Source organism: Rasamsonia byssochlamydoides (assembly GCF_041956645.1).
Source record: "Rasamsonia byssochlamydoides strain NRRL 3658 unplaced genomic scaffold VTN77scaffold_82, whole genome shotgun sequence".
NCBI classification, from domain to species: domain Eukaryota; kingdom Fungi; phylum Ascomycota; class Eurotiomycetes; order Eurotiales; family Trichocomaceae; genus Rasamsonia; species Rasamsonia byssochlamydoides.
In genome coordinates this window covers 102132-116901 of record NW_027192465.1, presented here as the reverse complement: position 1 = coordinate 116901, position 14770 = coordinate 102132, and the positions used below count along the sequence as shown (strand labels likewise).

At 51.5% G+C, this 14770-nt stretch overlaps 6 protein-coding genes across 6 annotated transcripts; 3 read left to right on the top strand and 3 right to left on the bottom strand.

Moving 5' to 3' along the window:
* Positions 1 to 85: 85 nt before the first annotated feature.
* On the bottom strand, positions 86 to 556 carry VTN77DRAFT_9137 (uncharacterized protein; the record flags this gene model as incomplete). The annotated part of the gene is made up of 1 exon (XM_069425712.1): positions 86 to 556. One exon carries the CDS (start codon positions 554 to 556, stop codon positions 86 to 88), a length of 471 nt encoding a protein of 156 aa, XP_069274177.1.
* A 479-nt stretch (positions 557 to 1035) lies between these two features.
* On the top strand, positions 1036 to 1725 carry VTN77DRAFT_9136 (uncharacterized protein; the record flags this gene model as incomplete). The annotated part of the gene is made up of 3 exons (XM_069425711.1): positions 1036 to 1073; positions 1131 to 1534; positions 1610 to 1725. The coding sequence occupies 3 exons, from the start codon at positions 1036 to 1038 to the stop codon at positions 1723 to 1725; spliced, it is 558 nt and encodes a 185-aa protein (XP_069274176.1).
* A 1678-nt stretch (positions 1726 to 3403) lies between these two features.
* Positions 3404 to 4774, top strand: VTN77DRAFT_9135 (uncharacterized protein; the record flags this gene model as incomplete). The annotated part of the gene is made up of 5 exons (XM_069425710.1): positions 3404 to 3551; positions 3607 to 4097; positions 4179 to 4391; positions 4457 to 4501; positions 4580 to 4774. The coding sequence occupies 5 exons, from the start codon at positions 3404 to 3406 to the stop codon at positions 4772 to 4774; spliced, it is 1092 nt and encodes a 363-aa protein (XP_069274175.1).
* A 540-nt stretch (positions 4775 to 5314) lies between these two features.
* On the top strand, positions 5315 to 7925 carry VTN77DRAFT_9134 (uncharacterized protein; the record flags this gene model as incomplete). The annotated part of the gene is made up of 4 exons (XM_069425709.1): positions 5315 to 5417; positions 7047 to 7065; positions 7126 to 7379; positions 7429 to 7925. The coding sequence occupies 4 exons, from the start codon at positions 5315 to 5317 to the stop codon at positions 7923 to 7925; spliced, it is 873 nt and encodes a 290-aa protein (XP_069274174.1).
* Positions 7926 to 8376: 451 nt separating this feature from the next.
* Positions 8377 to 10588, bottom strand: VTN77DRAFT_9133 (uncharacterized protein; the record flags this gene model as incomplete). The annotated part of the gene is made up of 5 exons (XM_069425708.1): positions 8377 to 8544; positions 8641 to 9100; positions 9192 to 9727; positions 9801 to 9907; positions 9964 to 10588. The coding sequence occupies 5 exons, from the start codon at positions 10586 to 10588 to the stop codon at positions 8377 to 8379; spliced, it is 1896 nt and encodes a 631-aa protein (XP_069274173.1).
* Positions 10589 to 12360: 1772 nt separating this feature from the next.
* On the bottom strand, positions 12361 to 14616 carry VTN77DRAFT_9132 (uncharacterized protein; the record flags this gene model as incomplete). Its single annotated transcript, XM_069425707.1, has 1 exon — positions 12361 to 14616. One exon carries the CDS (start codon positions 14614 to 14616, stop codon positions 12361 to 12363), a length of 2256 nt encoding a protein of 751 aa, XP_069274172.1.
* Positions 14617 to 14770: the final 154 nt, after the last annotated feature.

Genomic DNA, 14770 nt, shown 5'->3' with positions numbered 1-14770 from the left:
ATGTACGGCTGTGAGGTGCTGATAACGATTATGTTTCCAGGAAATAGTCCGAGTTGGAGCAGTTCTGTCTGAAAGTGTTCGTTTTTCACCATTTGGGCCTGCTCATGACTCCTTCTTCCTTCAATCCTCGCATATTAAGGGCAGAGAACAGAAACAGCACAGCAACGAGAAAGAAAAATGGCCGCCAATACTCTACAGTCATGGAGGAGCGTGCTCGCGTCAAACAGGCGCGAATCCCGGCCGACATCCCACCGCAATTCATCCACCCAGAGCTGAATTTCTCGCAGACAGACAGCAGAGCGTGACGCACGTTCCCGACGAGCTGGCACTGCTCTCGCCGCTCGAGAAGGAAATTACTTCGCTGAAGGCAGAAGATCTGATCACAGCGATAGCCCAAAAGCGATTGCACTGAGGTCCTAGACGCATTCATCAGGTCGCCATCGCGCATAAATTGCTGAACTGCTGCCTCGAGTTCTGCTACGCGTCTGCCCGAGCGAGAGCGAAGGCTCTCGACAGATATCTTGCCGAAACGGGCAAGACAGTCGGTCCGTTGCATGGGTTGCCCATCTCTGTCAAGGATCAGTGCCGTGTCATGGGCACCAAGGCCACATGTGGATTTGTTGCCTTCCTGGGAGGTAGGATTGTGTCCTTGTCGATATCCTGAGTAAAGCAGGGGCCAATGTGTTTGTGAAGACCAATCTGAGTATGGAATGCATGTGGGGGAGACCGTGAATAAGTAGGCAAACAATTTCTCTTGTCAGATGGTGAACATATCCAATAGCTAGAGTGGTTTTCATGGGACCTCTACTTCTTCTTCCTTTTTTTTTTCTCCCTTTCTTCTCTTCTTCGTCTTCTTTCCTTTTTTTTTCTTGGTGAAAATTGATGGCAACATATATCATCGTATATCAACAACGACATACTCACCAGGAGGGCTCCAGCATCATAGCCAGAACCAGCAATCCTTACAATCGATCTTTTTCCTGTGGCGGATCGAGTGGTGGCGAGGGGGCTCTGCTGGCCTTTCGCGGCAGTCCGATGGGACTTGGCACTGACCTTGGAGGGTCGATCAGGAGGTAAGTACATAACATTGTCTCCTTATCGCCACGTTCAAACCTAACTAACGCAACCAGCCCCTCTGCCTACCAAGGACTCTGGGGCCTGCGCCCCTCAACCGGGCGATTCCCCTACCATCGAATGCGAAACAGCTGCGAGGGACAAGAGATCATCCCCGTCAATGGTCGGCCGCATGACTCTGTCGCCCGCATCCCTCGAGCTCTTCGCCAAGACGGTGGTCGATTCGCAGCCCTGGCTGGTCGATCCCAAGTGTCTGCCCATCCCGTGGCGAGAATTAGAAGCGCGAGAGATCGTCAGCGGGGGACGAAAACTGCGGATCGGGATCATGCACTGGGACAGCGTCATTCTCCCACAGCCACCGATCCGCCAGGCGCTGAAAGACGTGGAGGACAAACTAGAAGCTGCGGGTCACGAGGTCTTTCCTTGGACGATGGACCAGGTCCGGGCGTTGGATATCGCGGTGAGTTGTTTATCAATTTATCAATTAATTACAAGTCACGTTTAGTGAAGGAATCTGACTTGAGTATGTCTGCAGCTGCAGATCTTTTCAGCAGATGCAAACGGCGACATTTACCGAACAACGGCCATGTCCCAAGAACCGGGTCTGGACATGATATCGCGGTACGACCGGCCGCCGCTGACTCTGCTTGAGTTGTGGGTCCTCATCGAGACGACAGAGTCGACAGCCTCCGACGGAAACAAGATTCCTCCTATTGACGCCTACATTGCCTCTGTCAACCCTTCCATCCGCCAAAGCACGGCGACTACAGCCGTGTGCGATACCCGGCGTACACCAGCACGGTCAACCTGCTCGACTTGCCAGCGCGCACGGTGCCGTGGAGCTTCGTCGATAAGGACCGGCCGACGGACCCAGGCCGATTACCCGTCCGGGGAGCGCGATGCAGCAGGGAACCAGATCACGGCGCCGACGTGCGATCTCGACCGCAGGATCAGCGCGAATCACGACCCGGTCATGTACGACAGATGGCGAGGAAGCTCGAGGAGGAGAAGGTCATTGCCATCGCGCGGGTTCTGCAGTAGCTTGCTAACCAGACCCAGACCCTTGAGCCGGGATCTGTATAATGCGATATTTGTTATCACTATCCCATTATCTTGTCCGTCTCGTCCGAGAAAAAGCCGAATTCAAAGTCTGAGGGGGTAAAAAATGAAAACAGATGCGGAGAGAGATGCCGAAACTGCCGAAACTGCCGAAATGCAGTCAGCTTATCATATCAAGAAATGAGACAGAGGAGTGGTAAATTAATGATTAATAATAATGATAAGAGGCTGGTATTCTTTGAATTCCTGTTGTTTCAGAACAGTTAACTAGTTGAGTGCTTTGCATGATATCTTGCTATCTTCCCCTCATGTTTTTCTTTCTTAGTATAATTGGCAACCATATGACCAGTATAGTATGGCTGGCGAGACTGATACTCACTTCTATCCTATTAATAAACAGCCGAAAAATCCTCACCAGTACTTATAGTATCGACTTCGCTAAACATTAGATTTGAATCCTAGGTAATAATCTACCTCAAGTTAGGCATCTCGCTTGCTTTATCAGGAACCTTCCTATGTTCCTTGGCAGGTACTTAGGCAGGTACCTAACCTTAGGTCTAATAATAGCTTATATATTCCTCTCACTCGGTAAATTCTTTGAATCGGAATTTACTCCGTATAAATTAGCTGAATCTTAACGTACTGAAGTCCTCCGTACGGCGTGAAGCCTTCTTGCCGATCCCCGCCCGATGTGGGGTGCCGATAAGATTGCGGAGATTACTTTAACTTTATTTTATTTTCTTTCCATTTCCAGTAGGTATTTCCAGGGGTGTTAACTTAATCAAGTGTTTGTTGGCTTTGAGCCTGGATGCCCTCGTCCTGCCTTATCTGCTTTCGTATTTCCTGTATATAAAATAGCAGCCCCATCGGCGCCTGAAACCTGCAGATGTACTGCATAGCAGGACTGCCGGCATCCCCGCACTGATCCGATGCCGAAGCTGCACGACTGCCGAACTGTACGACCTCCCTCCTCAAACAGAGATAATCAGCTCAATCGACCCGAGCCGACAGGAAATGAAACAAATCATACGACGACGTCGAAGCCCCGAAGAAGCCGAATTGGATGGTTGCACAGGTGGAGAGAGAGGGGTCAGTGAAGAAAGATCATGAGATTCTTACTTATCTAGCTAGAAAGAAGGGCCGATCACTACTATAAAAGGGATGAGAAGTCCCTTCCAACTTTGTGTCTGCTTGATCAAACACTGTCAATCCTTTCAGTTAAGATTCCAGATTTAAATTATTACTACCTGCCTGCGAAACTCCCTTCAACATGCCGACAGTTCTCAAGAAATACAAAGCCGCCGCTGTCAACGCCGAGCCCGGCTGGTTCAATCTCGAGGAATCCGTGCGCCGGACCATCCACTGGATTGACGAAGCTGGCAAGGCAGGCTGCAAGCTGATTGCGTTTCCTGAACTATGTCCGTATCCGCAAACCTCAGGGTAGTTGATGGTTAGCTAACAGATTGTATGTAGGGATCCCAGGCTACCCCTACTGGGCCTGGAAGGTGAACTACCAGGAGAGCCTGCCGCTGCTGAAAAAGTACCGCGAGAACAGCCTGCCCTCGAACTCGGAGGAGATGCGTCGGATCCGCGAGGCCGCGCGACGCAACAAGATCTTCGTCTCCCTCGGGTATTCGGAGGTCGATCTCGCGAGTCTGTACACTTCGCAGGTCCTTATCTCTCCGTCAGGCGACATCCTCAACCACCGCCGCAAGATCAGGGCGACGCACGTCGAGCGCCTCGTCTTTGGCGATGGCACCGGCGACACGACCGAGTCGGTGGTCGAGACTGAGATCGGCCGCATCGGCCAGCTCAACTGCTGGGAGAATATGAACCCGTTCCTAAAGGCGTATGCGGCCTCGCTCGGCGAGCAGGTTCATATTGCGGCGTGGCCGCTCTATCCGGGGAAGGAGACGCTGAAGTATCCTGATCCGTATACGAATATTGCTGAGGCGAACGCAGACGTACGTGTTTTACTTTCGTTATAGACATTATCTCTCTCTCCTTTTTTTTTGTTTCAGTTGATAGCAGCTGACACCTCACAGCTCGTCACCCCCGCCTATGCCATCGAGACCGGCACGTTCACACTGGCCCCGTGGCAGACCATCGCTGCTGAGGGCATCAAGCTCAACACTCCTCCTGGCAAGGAACTGGAGGATCCGCACATCTACAACGGCCATGGTCGAATTTTCGGACCGGACGGGCAGAGTCTGGTTCCTCATCCGGATAAGGACTTTCAGGGGCTGCTCATTGTTGATGTGAGTGACGACTTCTCTAGAAGAAGAGCAGGAGGAGAGAATTTTATACTGACTGACCTATCCAGATCGATCTCGATGAGACTCATCTGTCAAAGTCTCTTGCTGACTTTGTATGTCCCTCCCTTGTTTGCTGCTTCAAAAGCCCTAGACAAATAAATCACTGAGATATCAAGCTGACCTCCGCACAGGGCGGACACTACATGCGTCCCGATCTCATCCGCCTCCTCGTCGACACCAACCGGAAAGACCTGATTGTGCACGAGGATCGACAGAATGGCGGAGTGGTGTATACGAGGACGATTGATCGAGTCGGACTGTCGACTCCGTTGTCGAATGTCGTTCCGACTCCCACCACGACCCCTACCACTGCCAACGAGGAATGAACTTCCTAAATTGAAATAAATTGTTGCAGGCACTGGCTCTTCCAATGTATATTGTATTGGCAGACTGTCATTTTCGACGATTTCTTCTCTGTTCATGCAGGTCATGTCTTTCTCTGTTTCTTTCTCCTGCTACTCACCAGACTGGATTTCTTTCTTTCTATGCTAAGTTTGTCAGTTCATTCAATATCTTGTCGAAGCGAGCACCATCTGAAGCAAAGCAAAGCAGCTCGATCACTCACTTCTCATCTTTATCTAGCTTAGCATTAGTTACGAGCAGAATATCTATCGTCCTCAAATCGACATAGTCAAAACAATTCCATTTCATGCCATTGAGGAGATACATACGTAACATAGGCTGTATTTCGAACAGGCATACCGTCCGTCATTCACGTAATTCAGTTCACTTCACTTCATCCGCGTTCTTGACCCACTTCAGGGCCAAATTCTGAGTAGTTTCCGACTGCAGGCTTGGAAAGAACATCGTTCCTACCAGCCTGGAGACACCGTTCACGAGTGAGCAGGTAAATCTTGCCAACGATCATGGCAATGATCGGGATGGTGCCAAACTCGGGATTTGCGCGGATTGCCTTGGCCGCGTCGAGTCCGCCCAGGACCGTCAGGCAGAGCTTTATCGGCGTCGAGAGTAAGATCATGATATGGCGGGCTGAGGGCATATATGTCATGCGTACCTTCATGAGGATGACGTCTGCGTGGACAGGTAATCCAGCGCCTGTTGGCAGTCGCCGACGACGCTGCAGATCTATTCTAGCTTCTCGATCATGTTGGTATAGTGGACCTGGGCTGCAGGGCTAGATAGACAGCATCAGCATCGCATCTACCATCAGAGAACAAAGTTCACAGAGAGAAGGAGGAGAATATCGTACTGATCTTCCACCAGCAGCAGCTGTATCTTTGACTTGGAGGTGGTCGAAGCTTCAATTGATGTGCTGCTGCTAACAGCGAGCGCAGATTTCAAGACACAATTAAATTGAAGAATTAAAAAAAAAAGAAATCTCTTACTTTTATTCAATAAGGCTGGGGTAAGAATGTAATGAGGGCGCTGGATGAGGGGTGACGAGATCGGACTAGCATGAAACATGACTGCAGTGACTACAATGCATTTGCTTGTATAACAATCAATCACTGACACTTCAGATTAACTGCATAATCTATTGCAGGAAAGTCTTTCAGGCTGTATCTAGATCTTAATCTATTATTCGATTTATTCTCTTTTAGAGTCAGAGAAAGTGTAAAATCAAACACAACACTAGGGAGTGTAAAACTAGTGGTTGTCGGTGGAGACCAGGGTTGAATTCCCAACATAGAGGTGATTTCTTTGTCTCTCTCTCTCTCTCCTTTTTTTTCTCTTGTTGGTGTTTTCATGTCTCTTGCTGCACCAGTTACAGTTACATTTTACTGTTGTTATCCCGATTCTTTCTTTGCATCAGAATTCCTGGAGATTATATTTTCGGGAAAAGTGATTTTTTTTCCTTTTTTTTTTTAAAAAAAATCCTTATTTCCCTTAATGAAGTACGTCTGCTACCAATGCCTGCCGAAAAAAAAAACGCAGGAAAAAAGCGGTGACAGATTCATGCCAGATAGCATCTGGAATCTGGCATCTGCCATCTGCCATTCTTTTCTTCTATGGAGATTATGGATGGGATCATATCTAAGTCGTCTTCCATGATATAGAGTAATTTACACAGGCTGTATGCAGTTTCACCTGCTCTCTGCCGTTGATACACAGAAAAGGAGCTACGACTGTCGTTAACAGAATATCACCAATTAATATGTACTTCAAACCAATTGCAAGTGCCAGATTCGAGTACAAGTTAAAAGACCAGCTTAGTGGGAAGCTGGAGAGCAGCCGGACGGTTGCTAATTGTATACTATACAATATACGGCCATGGATAAGTTCATGCTCTTGTGAAACACTTCTTTTGCAGTCACATTCCAGCCAGCTAAATCAGAGTGCTTTTGTTTGAAATTAATCTGTAACAGCAATCCTGCTTGATCAGGCATGTGATTGGCACTTCTTCTGCCTGTTCCTTCCTCTCATTCTCCTACCACTTCTATGGAAACATTACCAAAAATGGAAAGTGCACCAGCAGGTGCCTACCTTAGTAGATAGACAGCGACCCCCATTTCAAATTGTTTTCCTTTGCTTCTCTCTTCTTCTCTTATTACTTCCAGTCCCACATCTCTGACTGCATAGCTGTCATTCTTCTTAGCACTGCTCTACATACACAGCATTGTCTCATTCTGGTAGCAGTAGCACAAGCACATCTGGAGTAAGTCAGTCTACTGTGCTTGCTGTTACAATACAAGGTGCGTGCTAACTATTGTGTTAGAATGCAGCCCATATTCAATGGCATCTTTCTCCTCTTGGGCCTCACGCTCACTATCCCACAAGTTCTCGCACAGTTCATCAGTGCTCCTGTCGCAAATGGTAGCCTCCCTATCACCTACACAGCGACCCTGTTCGACAAGAGTACTACTGGAATCCGCGGGACCATCAGCGGAACTGGTGGACCTGGCGGCATCGGGACTACCTTTGTGATCGATTTTACTGGCTTCCCTGATGAAAGCATCTACGGGCCGTTCGGTATGTTCTCCATGTTCGCATCTTGCTTGGAGTATACTGACTGCTATAGAATATCATATCCATGTGGATCGAGTGCCTCCGGACGGCAACTGCACTGCAGCCCTTGGCCATCTTGACACTACCAACCGTGGCGAAGAGCCCCCGTGCAATGCCAACGAGCCTGCTACTTGCCAGATCGGCGATCTGAGTGGGAAGCACGGGCTGATCGTCGCTGAGGACGGTGAGCCCTGGATCGAAGAGTACATCGATTATTATCTATCGACCACACCGGGCAATCCAGCATTCATCGGCGACCGCTCCGTGGTGGTCCACTCGAACAATGGGACTCGCCTGAATTGTGGTAATTTCGAGCTCGTCAGCTCGCCTGCAGGCGCGGCGCCGAATGCAGCGACGAAGACCGCGTCTGTTACCGCGACGACTGTCACGGTCACCCCTTCCCCAGCTCCGTTTCATGCAGCGGCGCCCCGTGCCCGTGAGCTATCTGGAGCGTTATATCTGGCGGTCGGAGTAGTTTCCGTGGCACTTTGGGCATTTTGCCTGATGTAATCGGTGACAAACTGACGTCATGTCGAGGACCCTTCTTTCTTTTCTTACTTTGTTTAAGACATGTACAAGTTAGTTGTGACTCAGGAGAAGTCAGCTTGACTTCGGTAGAGCATCATCCCTTACTCTGTATCACTTAGCGATAGCGATTGAATGAAGTAGAATATTCAGATAGCCCGGTTGAAGTAGACTAGATGTATTCGGATAACATATCGTATAGTCGTAGCTAAGTAAGCAAGCAAGCACTTTAGGTACATACCTAGGTTATAGTGCCTAATCAGGAAGTGGACAGAAATAAAATATGATCTATCTATTCTCTCATTCTGTCTTGTCTAACTTTTCTGCTCTTCTCTCTCTGTACATACCCATACATTACCTACCATTAAGATCATCCAAGGACCAAAAGAGAGAGAGAAAAGAAAAGAAAAAATTAGATATATTATAGACATACAATCTATAACTCCGACTCCGCAGCAGTAGCAGCAGCACTGGAAGGAGACGACGGCGCCAACCCCTCCTCAATCGCCTTGATCTGCAGCGCCAGAAACTTGGAGTAAATCCTGCACAGCGCGAGGTTGCCGCCCATGTACCAGAAGTGTGGGTGGCCGGAGGGTCGCCATATCTGCCATCAGACATGAACACGTTAGTCAAGTACACACACTCTGCTTTTGTTCCCTCAGGGAGGGTTTGTTTTTGGGTTTGTTCTGGCCTGACATACAGCATTGAGCTCCCCCTCCTCATCCAAATCCCAGACATCGCCTACCCGATCCGCGACGCGGTCCCCGAGGACCTTGCGCACCGTCGTCCGCATGTTATCGTACCCCGTAGCCAGCACCACGATGTCTGCTTCGAGCTCCGTTTGCTGCTCATCATTCAGGACAAGAGCATGGGTCTTAAACCCCGCGATCCCCTTGGGGGAATGCTTCACTTTGATTTTCCCGTCGATGATCAACTGGCTGCATCCGACGTCGATGTAGTACCCCCCTCCGCGAGTGAAGTATAGGCGCGCGATGCCGGAGTTGTCGACTCCCTTGTAGATTTTGAAGCCAGAGCGTTTGAGGCCGGAGAGGAGGGGGGCGTCGACGGCGGAGATGCGTCGGGTGAGGTACACGTTGAGTGCGAATTGGACGGGAAAAGGGAGGCTTTCGCTGATGATGTCTGCTTGGTCGGTGGGCGGGCTGCAGTTATACAAATCAGTCAGTATCGTCCTGCTAATCTGGCATTTATGCTTGTTTTAATGGTTTATCATGTAAACAAGAACTAACGCACCCCCATTCATCGTGAACCCCCTCATGCAGCATAAATACCCCCTTGTCGAGAGACAGCACATACGTCCCGCTGCGCTGCAACATCGTGACCTCGGCGCCATTCTCGTAAAAGTTCTCTGCGATGTCGTGTCCACTGTTCCCCGTGCCGACGACGATGACCTTCTTCCCCCTGACGTCGTACTTCGATGCGTCTTCGTGCTGGCTGCCATGGTAGACAACGCCCCTGAAGTCCTCCTGGCCAGGGAAAGTCGGGATCTTGGGCTCCCCGGAATGCCCCGTACACCAGACGAGGTGCCGCGGGTGGAGGACGCGCTGGAAGCCATCTGCCCGAGACAGCGTCACGGTCCATGTGCCAGCAGCGTCGTCGTAGACGGCCCCCGTGATGCTCGTCTTCGTCCACACGTTCAGCTCCATCAGGCTGGCGTAGGCTTCGAACCAATCGGCGAGTTTGTCTTTCGGCGTGAATTGGGGCCAGTTCTTGGGGAAGGGCAGGTAGGCCATGTGTGTGAATTCGGCGGGGTCGTGGGTGACGAGTGTCTGGCAGGCGAATATCAGAGAAAATATCTCAGATAAATATCAAGCAAGTAGTAAGTTATGGGTGTATGCATACCCTGTACCGCTTCCTCCAATTATCGCCAATCCGCTCATTCTTGTCAATGATCAGCGTCGACACCCCGAGGAACTGCAGACGAGCGCCGATGTTCAGTCCGGACTGGCCTGTATAACCGTCAGCATTCATTCCTGCCTCTACTCTGGCATAAGTGGTTTCCTACCAGCCCCCACGACAAGCACTGTCGGCTCCTCATCCGCAAACTCAAGCTGCTTCTTCCTTCTCTCCAACCAGGTCCCCTTACTCGAACCACCAGGCATCGAGCCAAGCGTACCATACACCCGTTTCGGACCCAGCGGCTCCTCGAACCCTTTGAGCTCCTGCAGCGAGGTGTAGACTGTATACGCTTTCCATTGCCGACTACCTCCATTCTCCTGCGTCAAGCGAAGGACACCCGCCCCACGACCAACCCTCGTCTCGAAAAAGAACATGGACACAACCCAGCTTAGCTGCAGTCCAGCATCCTTCTCCGGCTCGTCCAGCGTGGGTTGGTACTTCCCTATATCCTGCAGCCGGAAAGAAGACAGCTGCGCCTGCGGCTGATGCTGAGAGATAAAAGCTTCGATGCGGTTGGCACCCTGGATCGTGCGCAGATCCCACTGCAGCGCGAGAGCGTCGCGCCACCATGACTCGGTGTGGAAGAGCTCGCGCAGGCGGGGAAAGTCCTGGGTGCGGAGGACGGTCTCGAGCGAGGAGAGCCATTGCTGGGCGATTTCGAGGGGGTTGATAGAGGGGTTGTCGATGGGGGGCGTGTTGGGGAGGGCGATGATGTGGTTGTGGTCTGGCATGGTGTGAATTCGATAGAGGTATTGTTGTTCTGGATAAGTATATGGTATCTAGAGAGACGATAGAAAGAATAGAGGTAAGAAGATCGATTAATGCAAGCAAGCAAGCTTTAATTAGTATTCAAATATCGAACACCACTATGACAATCAAAGAAAGAAAGATTCCCATCGTAGAGGATTCGAGGTTCTCCTTCAGAGTCATAATTTATAATTTATAAGGTCTCTGCAAACAGACAGCTCTAGAACTAAGCTTTATTCACTTGTCGGACAGGACATAAAAAAACATTGGCAACTGGACCGAAGAGCAGCAGACACATGACCGGTTGGTTGGTCAGTCGGTCCGTCGGTCAGTCGGCTGTTGGACCAGAGACAACACCGATTGACTCACTGCACTGCATGACTGCATCGCATTGCATTGCGTGGGACAAACAAGTCGAGTCGAGTCGAGTCGACGTGGATCGCGTCGATGACTACCTAGACTGATGAAAAAGAGTGCGGGGAGGGGTTCGAGTTCCAGATTTGGTCGGGTCAGTTTCGAATCGAACGGGTTAAAGCATACCGAGCGAGAAGAAAAGAAGAAAAGAAGAAAGGCATGCGGGGGGTTGGAATGGGAAGGTGTGCCGAGTGTCTACAGTACAGCACTGGATCGGAGAACCGTCCGATGGGCATGCACATCCAAGGAATATACCACCCGGAATATACCTACCTAACTGTACGGAGTACAGAATTGCCCAATTTAGGTAGTAAGGGAGAGGATCTGGCTTCCGTCGGCATACTTGCCTTGTCCTGGTGTCTTGTTGTGCCTTGCTTCTTGAAAAAGCACACTACACAATAAATAAATTTACCTCCTACATGCATATGCTTATTGGGGTAGTACTCATGGCCAGAACAGTCGATATCCGAATGTTAGCTAGTTACTTCCTACCTAGGAGACCCCCTTATCAATATTAATGTATGTATCACGTGGGGTTGAATTGAATAGAATTGGGAGGTAAGACAAAAAAAAAAGACAGGAGTACTGGAAATACGGAAAATATAATTAATCTGGAAGCAGAGCATCGAAGTCTACAGCTAACGACAATAATGGCCAGGACCTTACTTACCCTTGCTGCATGTCTTGTCTGTATCTCAGGCCTCACCCGTTGCCCATACAGAAATAGTCCCTAGTACAGACATGCCTACAACGAGCAAAATAAAAATAGTATTAGTATCGATGACTTCCGTCCCGATTAACATTATTTATTTTATTTCATCTAGCCGAGCTACTACTGGAGTCAAAGCTCTAAATGTCTCCCTACCTAAGTAGGTAGGCAACTGGTTGGTCCTAGGTACCTGACCAGCGAATCCGTCCCGTCTATCAAGATACTTAGGTATAGCCCATCAACCTGCCTGGCCTGGTCGAAGTCATCCCTGAAAGAAAAAAACATGGGAGATAACAATAACAACACAGAAAGTAGAAAGGATAACAATGACTAGCCATTATACAATACAATACCAATATCAATATCAAGTATTCATAAGAAAAGTGGCAACAAGCAACACCTGAAGCAAGCAAGCAACACCTGAAGCAAGCAAGCAACACCACCGGTCGCCCTCGACCGACATGCAGGGTCAACACAACAGCTCATGGCAAACGCTAATAAAACAGACCCCGCACTGAATGGCAACATGCATGTACGTGTCCAAAGAAACAAATCCATACACAGAAGCGAAGCCATACAGACAAGAGAAGCAAGGTCATCATTGTCAACAACGACGACTCGTCAACACGACTGTCAACCTTCGACACCCCCATCATCAATCACCATCTCCACCTCCTTGATCGGATGGAGCAGCATCGGTGGCAGACACATCCGGCCCTCGCCCGCGAGTTCCTCCTCCTCTCCGCCGTCGTTGTCGACCTTGTACCCCAGCCAGCGTCGCCACAGATTCGGCGAGAACCCCGCCGAGTAGAACCACGTCGTGCCCCGGAAGTTGTGCTCGCGGTCGCCAAAGACGGACGTCCGCGCGCCGCCCGACGCCCCGTTGCGCCCGGCATTGAACACCGACTCCAGATACCGCACCGGCCACCGTCGGTCGATGTACACCGAATGCGGCACGTACACCGCCTTGAACCCGTGGTGCAGCGCCGTCGTCGCCGGCCACATCTCTGAGAACATGGTGTGCCGCTTCAGGCTGGTCTCGCGGTGCATCGTCATCAGCAGCTTGCGCGAGAGACGCGACGCCGTGATGATGGCCGTCCGACGCGGCGGCATCCCGTTCTCCTTGTTGTAGCCCGTCACGTCGTCCCGCAGCAGCCACGTCGTGCCCTCTGGGTCGTACAGCGGGTTGAACACGATCAAGTCCGCCTCTTCCCCGACCCCCCACTGATACCGATCCTTCTCCATCGTGGTCGGAGGAATTCCCTCGCCTTCGACCTCCAGGATATCGCTCTCGTGGGGCCGCTCGGGTCCCCAGATGAACTTGTCGCCATGTCGGCCCGTGTCTTTCTTGTCCGGATCCAACGGGTCCGGGCTGTTCTTCAACGGACTCCACATGTTGTTGGGGCTATTCGTGCCGAGTTCGGTCTGCACGCGGACCGTCTGAATGAAATCCTCCCACGGGCCGTGAACCGAGGGCACGTAGAATCGAGCATTGCGCTCCCAGAGCCCCTTCCGGGGCTGCTCGCGAGCCCAGCTGACCACCTTATCGAAGAAATGGTACCAATGTCCCGTGTATCGGACGTCCATTTCCCAGTTCCAGAAGTAGTCGTATTCCGGGTGGAGATAGGCGAAATATTGCACCGGCATGAAGGTGCTGCGGTAGACGCCGTGCACCGGCAGTCCCCGTGTAAACGTTTCTTCCAGTCCGCCGTAGATGAGCCCCATCTGTCGTTCCGACCACAACGTGGCCATGCCCCGGAATTCCTCCGGCAGCGAGTCGCGGAGCACGCGTTCGTACGTCTCATCGTCAGACCAGATCTGGAGATTGTCGTCCTTGACGTGGACCAGGAAGTGGACCGTGTACTCACCGCCGGACAGCAGGGACAACTCCGAGATCAACGACCGCAGGTACATGATATCGTCGGGAGTGTAGTGGTAGTCAGTCCAGGTTCGAATGAGGACGGCCGTCCGGGGTAGGCGGTCCGTGCCCTTTTTCGGTTCTTTTTTGTGCGAGGACGCGGCCACGTCGGGGAGACGGGGCTGAGGAGGCACACCAACAGGCATGGCAAACATGCGGTCCAGTCGGGGGGACTCTGGGAGATCTTTGAAGCGATGGTTGTTGGCAGCCACACATCGATTCTGGGCTGCCGCCCAGTTGACCACGCGGAAATCGACCGGCGGAATGTCGCTCCAGACTCGCTCCGCTCCAGCACGATCACCCTCGAGGCCGGCACCGGTCCCGCCCTTCTTCACCCCATAGCCCAGTCCATACGGCCCCAGCCGGCCAAACCGGTCAAAGCAGACATCGTCCTGGATGCCAATCATCTCGTTGGATCCCATGACTGCCTCGGGGAAGCCTCGCGGGACGCCTTTGTAGTGGTGGACGAGGGGCACACGGATAGTTTCGTCGTCATCCAAGAAGCAGTCTCTCTTTTCGCCGTATTTCTTGATGTAATCCTCTGATTTGTAGTCCGGGTACGGGTTAAACGGCTCGCTGGTCATTGAGGGTCCCTGCTGCTGCGATCGAGACTGGAGGTCGTTGCTGGTCTCGTCGCCTTGACCTTCGACTTCACCGAGAATTTGCTCTTCCGTACCTTGTCCGGGGTACTCGGGGACGTTCTCCTTTCGCGGTATCAACGTCCGGATCCCGCCGTGGTACCGCTTCAGGAAGGGAAAGCTCTCCCATCGAGGCGGCTTCGGGGCGGGCTTCGGTAGTTCGAGTGGGATCTGTTCGCCGGGCGGCATGAAACTGAAGCGGAAGAGAGTGAGGACAAAGATGACGAGCGCGGCGAGCAGGGCGAGGCAGAGCCATCGCATCAGCCGATGGGGGACTGGGTAGAACTTGGAGCCATTTGTCGTCCGCCGCCGCCGTGACGGACTGCCCAGCATTGGTTGATGGGATGCGTGAGATGCGGAGGTGACTCGTGATGAGTCGGAGTAGGGGAGCTCATCCTCACTGAGGGAGCCATATGAGGCCACAGCCTTTTCAGGATCGGTTCTCTGCTGTCCGACTTGAAGCTGTCGGCGAGACCAGCCGCTCGTC